The sequence below is a fragment of the Lytechinus pictus genome, chromosome 8, assembly GCF_037042905.1.
Source record: "Lytechinus pictus isolate F3 Inbred chromosome 8, Lp3.0, whole genome shotgun sequence".
Lineage (NCBI taxonomy): Eukaryota > Metazoa > Echinodermata > Echinoidea > Temnopleuroida > Toxopneustidae > Lytechinus > Lytechinus pictus.
Genome location: NC_087252.1, coordinates 22,053,764 through 22,073,021, shown reverse-complemented (window position 1 = coordinate 22,073,021; position 19,258 = coordinate 22,053,764). Strand labels below are relative to the sequence as shown.

General features: G+C 37.1%; 1 protein-coding gene across 1 annotated transcript; it reads right to left on the bottom strand.

The window, feature by feature from the left end:
* Positions 1 to 5,122: 5,122 nt before the first annotated feature.
* Positions 5,123 to 16,925, bottom strand: LOC129266226 (eukaryotic translation initiation factor 3 subunit F-like). Its single transcript, XM_054904061.2, has 8 exons — positions 16,758 to 16,925; positions 14,086 to 14,156; positions 12,985 to 13,064; positions 12,302 to 12,439; positions 10,557 to 10,648; positions 9,321 to 9,457; positions 8,493 to 8,606; positions 5,123 to 7,569 (listed from the first exon to the last, which is right to left on the bottom strand). Exons 1-8 carry the CDS (start codon positions 16,885 to 16,887, stop codon positions 7,474 to 7,476), a joined length of 858 nt encoding a protein of 285 aa, XP_054760036.2. The 5' UTR covers positions 16,888 to 16,925; the 3' UTR covers positions 5,123 to 7,473.
* Between the last annotated feature and the right edge of the window lie 2,333 nt (positions 16,926 to 19,258).

The following is a 19,258-nucleotide window of genomic DNA, read 5'->3' as shown; positions in this document are numbered from 1 at the left end:
AAGACAGTAGGAGTAAAAATCATCATTCTTCTGCGATCTATTTACGGTGATGCGTGCAATACCGTAACATGCCGGAATGCACCAAGCAATCGTGATCAAGATCGCTATCCGACTGGGCGTTAATATCGCTTCGTGTCGTAACGGTCTCGTGACTGCGATGTATCGATCGGTGCTGACGAGTAACAGATGCGCCAGAGATCCGAACACAAAAACGTAACTCCATATGAAAAACCATTCAGCAGAACGTAGTGTGCACGTAAACTCACTGCGGATTGTCCGTAAGTGAATCTCTAGCGGAATAGAAATTACACCTGTCAAGAAGTCGTTAACAGCCAAACTGGTTAGGATGATATAGTTGAGTTTCTGTAGCTTTGGTCGACTGCAAACGGTCAAAATAACCAAAGCGTTTCCAATTATTACGATGGCAGTAAGAGGTCCAAGAAGAATAGATACAATAACTCTATGGATGGTTGAATCGTGAAAAGTATGAATAGATAGGTTTCTGCTTTCAAAGTATTCCATTCTTAATTCTTATCTGCAAAGATGAAATGTTTGAAAGTACATCCAATTAGTCATAACAGTTGGAACTCCTGCCAAAATTGAAAATCAGTCTCAGAAAACAAATCCGCGAGTAGTATTTTAAGTTTTTCAAGGCGCATCAGAAAAGGTAATCCATATTTCCAGATCGAGATAATACCATCATCGAACTAATGCTTCGTCAAAATCATCTCAAAATTACACCGTCTTCCACTCTTTAACATTAGAGGATTACCGCCGAAAATACAATTTATTTCATGCGTTTCAAAGATCTGCTAACTCTCCGTGATAATTTGGTATAAAAAGCAGGTCAAGTTTTAGTCCAATAACAATATTGTGTAGGCCCTATGCATAATTTGTATTATTTCTATATTGAGAATGGTCTTCGAGAGCTCGACACTGTCTGACGGCGATCTGATTTAGAGTGACGGCTGAATCAACTGAAATGCTAAGCACTGATGAGAATAATGAAGAGGATATCACTTGTACTGGCCGTGGCGCCAAAATTCGGTGTAATGATGAATTAAAAGTGGAAAAAATGTTTTCAGCGGACATGGATGCCATCGTGCGGTTCGTGCAGCTTTTTGCTTTATATACTAGTACTTCAAAGTTCATTACAATCTTTTACGCTGCGAATCATTGGAAATGGAGGGGGAAATTTCTTAATTTATATTCAGCCTTTGCTCATTAATGATTTCCATTCGAAATGAAGCACCTTTCGTTATTTCATGGATACGGCTGTGATCTCGCGGATTATTTTGATTAAACAGTTAAAAGGAACATAATATTACGCGATCTCCCGCACTACGAATCGAATCGGAGAAAACATTCTGATTAACATTTCAGGCATTAGTGATTTCCTTTATATGAGATATAGGAACGGGAAATTTGAGAGCACCAGTTGTTGTACAGACTAATGACTATGATTAATTAAAAGAATAAGTTCACTCTATGAGGTCCACTTTAAAAAGGAACAATTTTAAGAATTCATAAACATGATCAAGGAATGGTGATGGTGGAAGTGGAAGTGGTGGTGGTGGTGGTAGTGGTGATGATGGTGGTGGTGGTGGTGGGTGATGGTGGTGATGGAAGTGTTGGTGGTGGTGGAATTAGTAATGATGGTGATGGTGGTGGTGGTGATGATGATGATCGATGATGATAATGGAGATGATGATGATGGTGGTGGTGATGGGGATGGTGATGACGATGGGGATGATGATGATTATTATTATAAATATTATTATTATTATGAATATCATTGTCATTATTATTATCGTTACATCGTCATGTCATTTTGCCCCCCCCCCACACGCACCTATATATCAAAACATCTTGCACCGCCCCTGTGTCAACTGCGTCAAAAAACTTTATGATTCATACAAACAAAAATAATTTAATTTATATGAAAATGACATCGATATTAGTATTGTTTTAATTGGTTTTTTTTTTTTAGGTTTATGAGTACAACAGTACTCATGTTGTTGTTCTGGACAGAATAATGGGGCGGAGATAACTCAATGTTTCGCGTTTTTAAAGGGGTACTCAGAGCTGAAAATATTTATATCTGAACAAATAGAGTAAAATTCACAGAGCAAAACACTGAAAATTTCGTCAAAATCTGATAGCAAATAGTGAAATAATTGAATTTTTGCAATATTTTGTGAAAACAGTTTAAAGTATTTGGTCATGAATATTCATTAGATGGGCTGATGATGTCACATCCCCATTATCATTGTGGGCCTAACCCGTTTTGCAAGCAAACTGAAATGAATCCAATATCTTTTGAATGAAAAAAAGTGATTTTTCTTTGCCACTTTTATTCATGTTTTAATGTGAATTTCTAATGTTCTTTGGTATCATCAGAGCGACTAAAAATCGATAGGTTTTGAGACAGAAAATAAAATTCATGAAAAATCGGGACATAACCCCTTTTGACAAATTAGCTCTTCAGAAGAGTTTGGTTGCAAAAAAGGGTTAGGTCCACTCCAAGAAAATTATTATTTTTATTCTCCCATATTGCAAAACTCCAAGAAAATTATTATTTTTATTCTCCCATATTGCAAAATTCTTATGCGAATCTAAATATTTATGATACCATGTGAACATAAAATTGTGTATATAAGAAATCAATCTGTCTTCATATTTTTTTAATATTCTTTTCAAAAAAAAAATATTTGTGGACCTAACCCCTATTGCAACCAAAGTGAAATGGACCTCACCCCTTTTGAATAAAAAGTGATTTTTCTTTGTCATTTTTGATCAATTTTTAATGGCCGGGAATTTCAACTTTTCTTTGGTATCATCTTATAGAGCTACTACTGCTACTAGAGCTACTACTATAGAGCTCTATACATTGAGACAAAAAAAAATCAAATTTGATGAAAAATGGACCTATAACCCCTTTTGCAATTGAGCTCTTCATATCAAAATACAAAAGAACAAGTGGGGATATGACGTCATCAGTTTGCTCATTGAATATTTGCGAAGACATGCCTAGAACTGTTTCACCGGAATAATGCAAATCTTCAAAATGCCATAACTTTGTTATTCCTTGTCCAATTTGGATTAAATTTTCAGTGTTTTGATTGTCTGATTTTTTTATCTGTTTAAATCATATCATTTTCAGCCTGGAGTTCCCCTTTAATTCTAGCCTTTAGAAAATAGGTCGGTACCCAAGTGCGAGGGTCATGACTTAGATGGTGGTAGTTGTGTGACAAATTAAAATTTTGGTTACCGAATTAAATAGCTCATTGAAATTTTATTTGGGATATATATTATTCGTGGTCTGTCACAGAAATTGGCTTAAACTCTTTCCGAAACCTACGGATCGTGCAGCTCATTAATTATGATTCTGTCTTTTGTTTTTTTATATACACAATTTTCTTTAAACCAACGGTTGGTAGTCGTTAATCAATATTTTTTTCTGGAAGTGTATGGGAAGTGTTCGTAATTAATTTCACTTTTTATACACTCTGTAGTTTACGCCTACATTTCTTCCGTTGATACAACCTGTAGTATTTTTTTTTTCAATTCAAATAAAGAACACACATAGGATACATCACAAACTATATAATAAAATGACATGGATTAATTGATGAGATAGCACCGGCGCTCTGTAGTCTCTCGTAAATTGAACAATTTGGAATTCTGGGCACGATTTTCTGCGATACACTGGCTAAATCAATTAACAATCACATCTGTTAATATTGAACGCTATATCCACTGCTGTCCAATGTTGGTTTATGGTACTGAATTTGGAAATTCATATCAGAAGCGAAGTAATTGTAGTATCGGTAAATATTGGTCGTTTCCATCTTCGTGTGTAGAGATTCGTTTATGAATCGACATTGGTGCCGCTACTAAAGGAAAGGGACGGTCACCCCCCCCCCTAGCTCGCCCTCCCCGCCCTATGATTTTCCAATTAAAATTAAGAGAAAGGGGAAAGGGGGGGGGGAGAAAGTATACTATCAAAACAGATACAGTGGTGCTCAAAAGTCAAGTGAACCCCACCAGAAAATGTACAAAATTTAAAGTGTTCAAGTTCTGCCAATTTTTAGATATTCTATTGTGAATTTAAGTCCGGTGATAAAAAAAATACTTTCAATGAAGTTTGTTGCTCTGGGCTCGCCGATCATTGTAGTGTTGTTGTCTACATTCAACACTCGGCGTGAAGGATTGCATTTTGTGGTGGGGTTCACTAACTCCCCCCCCCCCCCCCCCCCCTTTCAACACACCATGATGGCGCTTCTGTCGCTATAATGATGATACCTTCGTTTTGGAGGTAGATTTTAATTATTTTCATCGGAGATCAAATTTAGCAAATTCAGTTTGTTTGAATCCGAAGCCAAACAGAATGATTTAAACAGAAATAGCAATAAATAGATTAATGGAGTGGTCACATGGGACATGTTTATCATGGTATGAGTATATTTCAGGAAAGGATTTGTGTGTGTGAGTCTGGGTATAGTTCGATTTTTATTTCTTTCTTTTTGGAAGGAGGGGGTCTATGTTTTTTTTATGATCGAGAAGTGGATGTAACGTAAGATTTGTGTGCGGGATATAAACAACACACTCACCCCCCCCCCCCTCCTCCCGCGCCCACCCTTTATAAATGACAAGATTTGCGTACATTCGTAGAACTGTGCCACACTCCATAAGCAAATTTTGGAAGATATTTAAAAACAAATCGTATTATTGAGCCTGCTCCCTGTCGCTTTCCCTCATTTTTTTAAAAGTGCAATTCCATTTCTCTTTTTTTTTTAGGGGGGGGGGGATGGGGGTGCTGTTATTTTTTATATTCAATTTTTTTTCCTTTTCTTTATATTTCCCATCTATCAAATACGTTTTAACTTTAATTTGAACAAACCTCCATTTTATTTCAGCTCTCATTCAACCCCCCCCCCCCAATCTGTTTTTCCCTCTACCTTTCTCTCTCTTTCTCATCTCTTTATTTCTCTCTTAAACGTTCTAACATTGTCTTTCTCTCTTTCTCTCTCTCTTTCACTCTTTACATGTTTTAGGTTTAACATAGGAAGTACATAAATACTATTATTTTCATGAAACTACAAGAACAGCATAGCTTAACTTGAAGTTCTATGTCAAAGATATTTATTTTTAACTGTCTCATGGATTCAATGACATAATAAATAACATATCTTGGAATATCTAGTACAGAAATTTGCATTTTGGGGGATTACAAAAAAAAAATCACAAGAACACAATATGTGAACAATCAGTATACTGCCCTATTTGACAAAGGGAACCTAAAGACAAGAGCCAAAATTTGACTTTTAAATGCCAAGTACACCCCAAGAAAATGTTGACTTCAATGAAAAGGGAAAAATTTAAAAAAAATAACAATGGTAAATGTGAAATAAGAAAGAAATGACATTAATGAAGTTTTGCCTAATTTTACAAAACAGTTATCTGCACATTCTGGTCAGTATGCAAATGAGGGAACTGATATCACCCACTCACTATTTCATTTGTATTTTGTTATATGAAAATGGAAGTTACAATTTTATCCATTTGTAATGTGAAACTGAGTTTGATTTTGCCCTGACAGTGTATAACTACCATTGTTGTAACCTATTCTGATTCATTGGAGAGTTTCCTCTTGGTAAACTCTGAAAGTTTTGTACATTTCATACAATTTTTGGTTGGGGTGGACTTGACCTTTAACAAATTCATGTTTTTCTTCCTGGTCAAACTTCATAGAATAACACTGATCCTACAGTAAGACATGGCTGGTTAAACACCATGCTAATGCATAGGTGTCTATGTGAATCCCATACTAATTTTGCTAATTTAAAGGAAATCATTTTTCTTTCTTGCTTGCTTTCTTTTGTTAAAGTAGGGTAGTGTCATGAAGCAAAAAATGTAGGAAAATATCACCTCCAAAGGCTTTTCACAAGGTGAAAAACATAACTGAAAGCTATTTCATTTATTTTTACATATAATTTCATGAAATCAAATCTTGTGCTAATTTTTATACATAATCAATGATATAGAGGATTTAATTCAACACTATCCTAAATTAAAGTCTTCAATTGAGTGGACACTTTGGGTTTCAAAATAAAAAGTTTGCAACTCCATTTCAAATTTGACAATAAACAAAAGACAATGAGAAAAAAAAAGTTCATAACCTATTGGGAGTTTGATATCTTGAACATCTTATTTTGTTTTATTCAAGAAGAAATATAAGCAACTTTCAATTTCATATTTCAAAATGAAACAAACTGAATTCTAATAAACTTGATTTTGAGGGGTTCTATATCTTGGATATCTATTGTTGTGACGTTTCAGACTTTACAACATCCATGCTTTCCAAAAGGCATAGCCAATACACTGGGCAATGTGGAAAAGCTGCCGTTTTAGATTCTGAATAGCATCCCTGCTATTATTCAAGACATGGCACATTCAGAAACGATTACCGAAAGCAGTCACGGTGAATATTTTGCCCCTATGAAAAACAAATACATACAGATGAACCTGCCTCATTCATATCTCTTGTGACTTTACAAATCTGTTGGACTTGGGGGAAATTTGACTTGGAAACGGGAAAAAAATTACACGGGGACTTCGCCCCAAAATGATCAAATGAGCCTTGGAAAATATAAGAGCCGTGGAAAATTCCTATTCACAGCAATGTTACAAATTTAGGCAAAAGGTTGTCAATAGTAGCCCCGGAAAATTAAAAATTAATTTTTGCCTGCTGAGAAGAGTTATAATGAAAACAAATGTTTTGCATAATCTGGGGCCCGTCTTACAAAGAGTTATCAATCGTGGCAATCCATCAGTGTCGTGAATTTTTCTACAGGAAATTTGCACAATTCCTTTGAAAACAAAGAGAAGCACAGTGAATTTGTACGTAAACAATTAATGCATGCATATACATCATAGCTAGAAAATATTTTGAACAAGCATGCATAGTACATGTTGACGTTGCTGGCCGTCCACAGTTGCGATTGATCGGAACAATCGCAACCTTTTGTAAGACGGGTCCTGGTATAAAAAATTTGACTTATTCAGCGTATGGGAGGTCATCTTATACAGGTTTACCTCTACATTGTTTTAAGTCATTACGTCACATTATGGCCGGATTAGACACAATACCATTTAAGGGGCCATATTGTTTTTGCACAATAGTCAGCCCCTCATAGCTATTGTGTCCAAACTGCCTGGATCTGCACGGGGGTTGTCAGCACTATCTAAATTGTCAGTGCTGACTATGTCAGTGAAATCCTTGCTTTTGATTGGCTGAGAAGCTCTGCCCTCCGACTGTTACTATGGTAACTGTCGGAGAAAGACATCCTGTCAGTGCTGACAACTTTCATGAAACGGTCCCAGGTTATGAAGAGTGGTCCTCGAAGATAACAGTCCATATAAAGATTTGAACCCCCCCACCCTTCCCTTACCCCTCGAAAATATGACACCCTAAACTGAATTCGCTGCTTTTGATAAGGTAAGCTTTTCATTGAGGGTGAGCTGTGTCTCTATCAGACCGGATAAGTAGACAACCATTAGGAGATCCTGTGTGTGAAAGATGACAAAAAAAAGAGAAAAGAAACAGGATACAGTTGATTATAGTACACCAGTAAAATTTCAAGAGAACTTCCATGACTTCTACATCCAACCCCCATTTTCTCACTTTTTCTTCACTTCATGTACTACTACTACTACTAATTATAATCATAATGGTCAATGTTTTTATAGCGCATAACACACAACAAATAAGTCTCTATGCACTTGAGAAAACAAAGGAGAGGAAGAGAAGTGTTGGTGAGTTCCTTTGTTGAGGCTAGGTACAATTTAATAAGTATATTTTAAGAGCTGTTTTGAATTTGTTAACTGAATCGATTTGTTTTCAGGGAATTCGTTCCATAAAACAGGAGCTGCATGAGCAAATGAACGTTCGCCATACGATTTCGTTGATATTGGAGGTACAACTAATAAATTAATGCTTTGTGAACGTAAATGACGTGTTGGCTTATACACAGTGACTAGGCTCCAACCTCAAGCAATGATGATTTGGAAGCCGTAAACCTTTTCATGAGAAGCGCAAAGCGGAGGTGAATCATTTCAAGATGGTATGCATTTACTACATAGGGGGGCTGATGTACATACCTTTATAGAGTTGCCCTCTTGGGAAACAAATATTTTTGACCAAGGAAAATTTGCCCTGGAAAATTTGACTTAGGATGTAAATATCCCATGATGTACATAAAATTGTCTTTAAAATTGCTTCAACTTTAATAGGCAACGACAACATTACAAACGACAAACATTGTACTATCCATATTTGCAATATTTGATACAGGTTTAGTGAGAAAACCCAGATCGATATGGATGTTTTATACAGTCAAACATCTAGACATCAGGTCCCCATCCTACATCAATGAATGTAGGAGAAAACTATTATCAATTATCAATCTAATCACAAGCAGTTATCTTACCTTCATACTATTGTTGAGCATCTGATCGAACTCTTCAGGTTGGAGCTTAGGAACGTTGGATACCAGATTCATCAGGAATCTGCCAATCTGGTTGTCAGCCGAAGTCTTCCCAGTCTGCCAGATAAATGGAGGAGAAAGAGGGAATGCGGTGAAAAAATGTTCAACCCTTGAACGTGTACATGTTTAAGGGTTGAAAATTTGCGATATCTAATGCTTTTGTCTCACCTAAACAAAGTTCAGCAGATTTTCAGTAATCGCTTTTCCCGTTTAGTCTGTTGGTCTGTTCCAAAATGTTGAAAGTTTTTGTTCAACTTGCTCTCATTTCTGCATTAATTACGTTCATACATGGTACATGTAATCCTTGGATAATATCACGTGAGTTATTGAGGATGATTAGGTCAAAGGTCATCTAGGGGTCAAAGGTCAAAATGATATGAGGTCATGTCCAACCTTCTTTGAAGTTTTTGTTCAACTTGCTGCATCAATTTTTTTATCAGACTTGGTTCGAATGATCCTTGGGTAATATCAAATGCTTTTGTCTCACCTGAACATAGTTCAGCAGAGATTTAGTAATCACTTTTCCTGTTAGTCTGTTCCAAAATGTTAAAGTTTTTGTTCAACTGATGCAGAAATAAGAGAAAGTTGAACAAAAACGTAAACATTTTGGAACAGACAAACAGACTATTCCAGGAAGTGATTACTAAATCTCTGCTTAAGTTTGTTCATGTGAGACAAAAGCATTTGCTCAACACGTGTGTGTTGTTGAGGATGATCGGGTCAAAGATCATCTAGGGGTCAAAAGATCACACCTATTCAAATCAAACTTACCAGAATATCATCAACGTACTGGAGCACTCTAGTTAACATCTCTTGAAGATTACCCGAGGCCTTAGATACGTACTGTAGATCGGTCGTCAACTCGATGGTTTTCCTGTTGGGATCCGTCTCTCTTATGAAGGCATCCACTATAAGTAATTGCAAGAAAAACGACATGACCCCCATTATTGCATATTCTTTCTCCTCTCCTCTTTTTCGCCAAAGTATGGTACACCATCTGCAGACCTGCCAACCAGTACGTTTTAGCCGTATTTAGTACGTTTTTGCAACCAAAATACGGCAGTACGTTTTTTTTTTTTTTTTTAAACCAAATCGTAATTTATTGAGAAAAATCATCTCTATATGTCTCTATTTCATAAAACGTACACAAATATGGTTATTAGATCAATGTAATTTCAGGTAACTTGTTTTTTTTTTCAATCATTTTGTAAAAACCAGGGTGAGATATACATGTACACAAGTTTCAATGGGTTTTTTTTCATCTGCAAGAGCAGTGCGCATTTTAGCTTGCATGCAGCTTGAGCGCCGTGATGGGCGAGTGCGCCAAGCATTTTATTATGAAATACACTTTTTTGAGGGAAAATACAGTTTTTTGTATCACAGAATACAGTTTTTCATTCCCAGAGGTTTGCAGGTCTGCATTTGGGAGAGTTCTATAAAAAGTTACAACTAGGATAAATTTGCCATAATAACCTTGATCGTAATTGACTGCTAGGCCATTCCATGGTAGTTCACATTGTCGCAAAGTTGTAAGATACTATAGTTGCAACTCTTCACGAGACGGTCTCCAGGGGTGCGCTTTCTCAACATTTTTGTCCGACAAGTGTTTTTATCTTACATTGTTATTGTGATTATTTTGTTAAGTATCTTATACCAATCTTCACAAGATTCGGCTTCACTTTGGTCCCAACCATCTTAGGATGTATTATGTTTTGTAATTGATTGATACTTTTACATTGGTTATTAAACCACTTTCCTTAAGAAAATACCTATGTGATACGATTCAATTTCCAGAATAACAAATACTTTCCAAACGTTGACAGAAGTCATAAGCCTTACATACTTTTGCCAAATTGAATATCTACAGATCCCCTTATGAAAATGGGGTGACAATAAGGTAGCTAGATGGAATAGGTGGGCACAATGTAAAAATGATTCTTGGAGAATTTATTTTGTGCGTATGTGTGTGTTAAAAGAGAATAAGATGGCAAAATTCTGAATACTTACTTGCTACTTTTTCTGGTTGATGGAAGGCAATTTTCTTTGGAATTGGGATGAAGACGGTGCCTTGCGACTTGTCGGGAACGCCCATGTTTTGCCTGGAATACAAATTAAGAAGACATAATTGCATATAGGTCCATGACATGGCCAAAGTCCACTGGGCGGTCTTTCTAGTGCCGAATCGGTACGGTCGAACTTATGGTTCCCAACCATTTCCACTGGGTCTCGGTGTGATTACCATATTTTTCGGAAAATAAAATGCACCTTTTGCTGTCGGAAAAATTGTCTAAAATAGGGGGTGCGATTTATGAACATACACAGAGAAATTAGACCTCAGAAACTTGATTGACTTGATTGGGGGTGGGGTTTATCTATGGCCGCGGTTTATTTTCCAGAAAATATGTTATGTCAGAAACAATACACCCAAGGGTAATAAATGAAAAGTAAAATCTGGTATAGTAACAATATTTATATTTAAACTTTTATCTCTTTTGGATTACCAACCTCCAATTACAAAATCAAACTATGGAAAGGAACATCTTCATGAAGGATCTCACAATTTTCTTCCATGGATTTATTGGCTGCTAATGTTATGATATACTGTCGTTAGGCTGCGATATTAGAAGAAACAACTTCACTCCCATTGCCCCGATCGGTGCTATATCTTAAGGCCATCGCACATCTTATGACCCGACTGGTCTGCGACTTGCTTGCGACTGAGTAAGGGGGGATGAATCGCAAGGTAGTCATAAGCCTCGACACCGCACACCTTGCGATCCGACTACCATGCTGTCTGCGACTCACGCATGCGCTTTTTGCTATAGCAACTGAGAAAATGCGCTTACTACTGCGTATGCGCGTTGTTTATCATATACGCGTCGTGCAACTCTGCTGTCTGATTGGCTGGAAGTTGGATTGAGCTTGCGATCTAGTCATAAGGATTCGACATGTCAAATCCTTACGATTTTCTTTGCGACTTGTCTTTGACCGGTCAGCGACTATCAAGCTGACAAGAGCTGTGACGTCACATCTCCCCTCACTCAGTCGCAAGCCAGTCGTAGACCAGTCGGGTCGTAAGGTGTGCGGTGGCCTTTAGAATAATAAGTATTTTCTCAGTTCTTGAGTGATCTTAGTCTTGGGTCCCTTGTCAAATGTCTGTGTGTGGTCTTTTACTTTAGCAAGAATATGCATCATTTCATACAGGCTTTCCTGCGTACCCCATTGTTTCATAATATGAGAACAGCCTCCCTATAGGCAACAATAAGTCACCAAGGAAAGTTCTCTGTAAATAGCCAGAATATTAATTCGGTCTTCAAAAAGCCAAATCAGCTTATCTGAAAGATTAATTCTTCTCCTTTACACTATTAAAATTTAAAGGTGTAAAGTTGAATCGCAAACAAAGAAGTTTTTGTGGACTGCTTAGAAATGTCATTGAGATTGCACAGTGAATCCTGAATTTCCAACATTGTTTTGTCCTCATTCTTTGAAGCTCTCACTAAATTATTTTCTGCGTTTAATAACTGTGGGTTGTTGTTGTTGATCAAGTTTGACAATTTATGCATCATTTGAAAGCTCAGGACGTGCTTTTTTTCAATTCAATAAAAATCTCAAAATTCACTTTGGGCAACTTACTGTTGCTTTGGGGGTGGCTGGTCACATGTATATTGGTAATGAAAATTCACTTGCAGATTTACTGCAGGAAAGACATAGCTATGACTTCTAACAAAGTGCCTTACAAAACCATCACTTACCTAACCCATGTCTTGACTGACATGTTGAGGTCTGCCATCGTCGTATCGACTGTGACGTGTATCGGGTTTTGGCATTCCCTGGAATAGTAATCGTGTATCAGCACCGAGTGACCTGTGATTTCCCTACCTGTTGCATACCTGTATGGGTAAAAAAACAAACATAGAGGGCGCCCACAGTATCAAATGATAGTGCTGTATAGTTTGAGAGTCCAGTCAACCTGGTTTCTTCATATTTCTGTCTGAAGAGGAAATAACTAAATAAATTGTACCATGCTGTTAGCCAACTCACACTATTTGAACATGCCAATTGGAAGAAAAATAAATGTTTACTTCAACTGAATTGAAAAAAAACTTCACCAAAAGTAACTTGGTTTTAAAATAAACAATGTTGCAAAATGTGATGTAAAAAAATTACTTTCACAAAACAACAGAAGAAATTGTGTCATCCATGTGAAATCGAACTAATGGTTCAGTGTAGACACAAGTTCCAGCCAGGACATTTAAGCGGCAAATCTCAATGTCCTCAAATGGGGTGTTTACACAGGCCTACAAACTACCCCTAGACAGTGGAACTTTTCTTCGAGTATCTCCCTTAACCCCTTGCCTACTGGAACTGGGTGCCGCAATTTCTATGGGAATCGCAGAATTCAGGGGCAGGGGCCAATTGGTTAAATGCAACTTACCATCCTACAATGTTCTCCCACGAGTTCACCTTTTTATGTAACTCAAACATGTTTTTGGCAAACTCCATGTCCACAGCCACCTACAAAAAAAATAAATCAAACAGAAACATAAATGAAAATAGAGGCAAAATATAGACAAAATATTCTATGATTTCTATTCAAGGCAACAATAATCAAGTACATGTACACATTGTCGCTATAGGCATTTCAAGTGTTAAACATCCAGGAAAATATTTTTCCCCACAATTATGTCAACAATGTGTGGAGCAGCAGGCTGAAACATGATCAAAAGATAATCTTTCATGCATTGTTACATTTTGATCATGGGGCTGGAACCTGGAGGTCTATGCATTTAAAGGTAAATTCCAGTTCTGGTAATGATCTCAAAATGACTCTTTACAGAATCTTATATAATGACCACCCAAGTGTCTGTTTGTATGAATAAAAAATATGCGCCAAAGGATTCTGGAAGAAATTGTGTAATTGCTGAGAAATAAGCAAAATAAGCGCGGATTCGGTCACTTCCGTCGGGTCTTTATTCCAGCAATAATAATACACTGTCCCATGTGTGCCTATCTGTGTTAGCGATCTTCAGTGTGATGGTATTTCAGCTTAGATTTTATGATTTCACAAAGTTCAGTTTATGTAACAGTACCAGATCTAGATCCACGATGATATAGTCATACTTCACCTTGGTTTTACAGACTTTCTCACGAAATTAGTGTTTTACTGCAACTACTGTAATTTAGCTTTAACTCATAGCATAGTGAATCTCCCATCCCATTATACCCTGTAATCCAACAATCAGAAAGTCAGATATTATTGTGAATTTTGATTTTTCTTTTCCATTAGATTGGTATCTTTCAAAAAAGAAACAGGAATGCCTAGAAGCACAGTAAACACATTTTTTATTTCTTGAAAAATATTGCAGTATGGATGCTTTAGTGTAAAAAATACAAGGAAATTATTCATCATTCTTAATAAACATATATATACGACTGAATGAACATATCAAAACGTTGCATCGTAGATAATGATGTAGGGTCAATACGAGGTACTATAGGTATCAAGATGGTGCATTTCCGAGCAGCTTTAACTCACCTCATCTTCTGATTCATTGTGAGGCACACAGAAACAATTTGTGACTTCAACAACTCCTTGAATACTCGTACCTACATTAAAAAAAAAAACAGAGGCCACAATAAGGAATTATGTTAATTGAATCATAAGTAGATCAATGATGAATTCTGCAAATTACAATCTGATAAACCTACATTTTACACTAAAATAAATTGATCTCTTTGTATATAGACACAGTGAATTATTTGAATTATTTGAAAATGACCCCCCCACCTCCTCATATGTATTTTTTTGTGTTTTTAAATTTAAAAATTTCATCATTTATTTGGGTATTATTAAAGGAGAATGAAACCCTTGAAACCAGCTGAATCCATATCAAAGAGAAAAATCCAAGAAACATATCGTTGAAAGTTTGAGGAAGATTGAATGAATAATAAGAAAGTTATGAGCATTTGAATATTGAGATCACTAATGCCATGTAGATCCTCCCATTGGCAATGCGACCAAGATCTGTGATGTCACACACGTACAACTCCCTCATTACTTTAGTACTTATTTCACTTATATTCTCACTTTTATAGAGTCTATCACAAGGTGAGGTGTTCTCTTTATGAGAGGACAAGTCAGAGGTTTCACAACATTATATCATTGATGAATCGTTTGTCATATGATTAGAATGAGCAAAAAGAGATGTTTTGGGGTATATTTTCAGTGTCCAAAAGGGGAGAGTTGTTCATCTGTGACATCATAGATCTTGGTCGCATTGCCAATGGGAGGATCTCCATAGCATTAGTGATCTCGACATTCAAATGCTCAGAACTCTTCTATTGCTAGTCCTATTTTACTCAAACTTTTGTTGATCTTATTCTTTGATTTTTTTGCTTTCACAAAAGCTAACTTGCTCCAAGAGTTTCATTCTCCTTTAATCTTGGAATATGGATAATGTACATTAATTACATTTTTTTGAGAACATGACATGTAACATTATATAAACATTGACTGCTTTAGTAGGATGACTGTGTAAATTGTCATTCCCAAGGTGCTTTTCATACCAGCCCTTCTATCACCCCACTGAGGCACTTTGGAGAGAGATGAGTTCCACCGTCATCCGAATACAGAGCAGTCCATATATACCTCATTCTCGAGGTCGGCATGACGTCACAGTCACGTGATTTCCCTAACAACAAAGGGCAAAGGTGCAAACAAAGGGTGCGAGCGTACGTGTTGGCTGTGCAGTTTCCTTGAAGTTTTTTGGAAGTCGTTGATTTGAACTGTTATATTATATTTTCATCGCGTTTTGTACTGCATTTTGATTTTAATTGCTGGACAATGGTGAAAATATGTTGTGTGTACGGGTGTTCCAAGAACAAGGCAAGATGGCCAGCTTTATCCGAAGTTTTAACGTACATCACTACATGCGCAGTGAGTCGCCATGTGCAATTTTTTTACTGTTGCGCCACTCACCTGTCACTGCATGACCAAAATGGTTCTAGAAATCATTTGCAATGTTGAAAAGTGTCTTGTGGCATCTGATATTAATCCTCAGTAATTCCCTGAAATGCTGCAACATTTGGTTAAAAGATCCAGCAAAAGAAAAAGGAGTTTAGCGCAGTCAAATTCGGACTTGCAAGCTTGGTCCGTACGGTGCGAATTTTAGCTGCCATTTTTCTCGGGCGACGATTTGAGACGCCCACATTAAGCAATCGATGTTTCAAAGCTGCCTGCTCAAGTTACCAATATTTGGTATCAAAATATAGATTATAAAAAAATGCTCACGATCATTTCATTTTGAAAGTGGGGGTGACAATTGTTATCAAAATAAGAGGGGTGGCATCTCAACGTATATCTCAACCCAGCTGAGTCAATGGACTTTTGTTTGCGCGCCCCGATTGTTCCGGCTTTGTTTGCACCCTCGCGATCGGTTGCTATGATTGTTCCGGCTTTGTTTGCACCCTCGCGATCGGTTGCTATGCAGAAGTTACTTTTGCGAGTGAAAATCCCCGGATGTCCGACCTCGAGAATAAGTTTACCCAAGGGTTACTGGTATCAATACAATAGGACCACTAGATCTAGTGTAACTGAATTAATTTGCTAAATCACACTCAGATGAGTCGAGCACCAACATTAACAATCCAACACCAACACAGCTAATTTTAGATTTTTACAGTAAATACACGCGCATCTATGGGAATCGTGAGCTGTAGGAAAAGTGCAGAAAATTACACTTTTTTATACAAATTTCTGTGAAAAAAAAGTTATAGAAAGTGAAGAATATTACAATCAGACCATTTCCCTAGAAAACTGTTAGTGTTACAAGAAATTTCGAAATTTAATTTATTTTTTTATGACAAAAAATAAGACACAATTTGGTGAAGAAAAAAATCACGAAACAGGAAGGACAACACTCAACAGTCAACACGACAACAGAGTCAGGCTCAGCCGGCAGCCCTTCGTCACCCCCCCCCCCCCCCCCTTGGTGTACAGATAGGGGCTCTTCTTCACGAGTCCCCCTCGTCCACTGGCCACTGTCACTGACACAAGCCTCGGGCTCGGGCCAGGACTCAGGAGCTGCAGATGCCAGAGCCCAAAATCACGTGTGGTACACAGCGCTGGAATATCATTCATTTCAATGTACAGAATCTCCATCAAGGCATTATTTTATTTTGCTGAAGTTATTATCCTTGAATACTTACCAAGTAAAGTTCCGATTACACGTGCTGATTCATCTGTCCGCCTCTCGAAAGAGTCAACAATGCTGAATAAAACTACCGGATGGATATTCACGACTTTTGCTGAGGCCGCCATTTTGAATGCTGCCATCATTGGTTGGAGAAGGGCCAGGCTAAATAAATGTTTCTCGATCAGTCGATGGGGATGAGGGGGGGGGGGGGTGAGTGGAGCTATTTTGAGTTGGAAACAGCTGAAGAAAATGCCAAAATAGGCCCCGGTGGCCTGAAAATTATTTCCATCGGGCCAATAGCTTTAAGAATGTATCTCCAGTTGAAATTCTTACCAGCGTTTCTACATCGATCATGACTGTGTTTGCTATTATAAAAAAAAAATATATTGAAAAAGATCATCAAGTTATTTCATTAAAAAAATTGATGGGGTACAGGGGGCGCAACCAAAGCCCCCCCCCCTTCCTCCTACAGGCCTACGCAAGTGAGAATAGTTCCTCCTCTATCATGAAACAATTCCCGTGGGATGGGGGGGGGGGGTCTTGCGTGTATATCGCATACGCGGGGATGTGCCGCTCCATTTGGGTCATTTTTTGCAAAAAATAAAATAAAATAAAAATAAAACCCTTGACATGGGTCTTGCTATTGCAAGAAATCCTTAGTCATGGGTTCCTTTTTTTTCTACTGAATAATCCTTAGATATATGGGTCCGTTTCTGGAGGAAAAAAAGTAACAATATAAGAATCCCCAGGAAAGCCCCCGAAAATGTCTATGTCCCGTTTGAGAGTATATAGTCTGCAGGCACAGACCCTGATTGAAACTTTGATCAACAAGTGTGTCTCCACGCAAAGACTAGCACATACAAAGCTTTGCTGTTTCAATTCAGGAGCGACTCAGAGGGCCTTCAGTACATACATGGGTACATGGGCGGAAATCTCTCCTTGAAGGTAGGGGGGACACAATTGAGTTTTCCGTTTTTATGTTCTCCAGAATAACTAACTCAAACATATATATATCCTTAGATGTGACGGGAGATGCCGATGATTGTGCAAAGTGCTCAATGCTATATAAAGCAGAGCATATATTCATATTGAACGTCTGCTAACGGCGGTTTCGAGACCAAACCGGAAACCACCGAAGCGTCAAATTGACCCGCCGCACCACACAAAATAGTCAATAACGTCAGTCTGCCTGAAGATGTCCTCAAGTCTGGGCGTGAAACCGCCGGTAGCAGACGTTTAATAGGTATGAATATGTATACATATAGGCCTATATATATACATATTTCGAAGAGGGGAGGTATTCCTAACTAAAGATGAAAGGCCTCAATAAATAATGCGAGCGCGAAGCGCGAGCTGAAAGTTTTTTATTTTCCAACCTAAAAACTAGACATTCGTAACACTTTTTCAAATAAATCATGAACAGAATAGGAATTCAACTAAATAATAGATGCGAGCGCGAGCTGACAGTTTTTGATTTTCCAACCTAAAAAGTGGACATTCTAAGCACTTAAAGGTCAAGTCCACCCCAGGAAAATGCTGACTTGAATAAATAGAGAAAACTCAAACTAGCATAGTTCTGAAAATTTCATCAAAATCGGATGTTAAATAAGAAAGTTATGACATTTTTAAGTTTCGCTTATTTTTCACAAAACATAATGCACAATTAGGTGCATGAATCAGTCGATGATGTCCATCACTCACTATTTCTTTTGTTTTTTATTGTTTGAATTATACAATATTTTATTTTTTACAGATTTGACAATAAGGACCAACTTGACTGAACCATATAGTATTAAACAAAGCTAATTCCACATGTTCAGAGAGGAATTAATTGTTGTATCACTTGACAATGAGGAAAATATAAGAATATTTCATATTTCATATAATAAAATACAAAAGAAATAGTGAGTGGATGACGTCATAGTCTCCTCATTTGCATACCAGCCACAATGTGCATATAACTGTTTTGTGAAATTTAGCGAAACTTTAAAATGTCATAACTTTCTTATTTTACATCCGATTTTGATGAAATTTTTTGTGTTATGCTTGTTGGATTTTTCTCTTTTTATTCAAATCAACTTTTTGTTGGGGTGGACTTGTCCTTTAATAATGAACGGAATAGGAATCTAAACAATGAATGCGAGTGCGAAGCGGGAGCTGAATGTTTTTTATTTTCCAACCTAAATAATGGACATTCTTAGTACTTAAAAAAAAAATTATGAACAGGATAGGAATCTAAACAATTAATGCGGGCGCGAAGCGCAGGCTGAAAGTTTGTATCTTCTAACCTAAAAACTGGACAATCGTAACACTTTTTCAAATCATGAACAGGATAGGAATTTTACTAATCAATATTAGATTCGAGCGCGAAGTGTGTACTGAAGATATGTCATTTCCGGCCTAAAAATTGGTATTATTAGCCTATTTTAAAATCAAGGACAGGGTAGCTATTTAATTAAATTTTTATTAATGTGAGCGCGAAGCGTATCTTTATTTTTTTCCGACCAAAAAGTC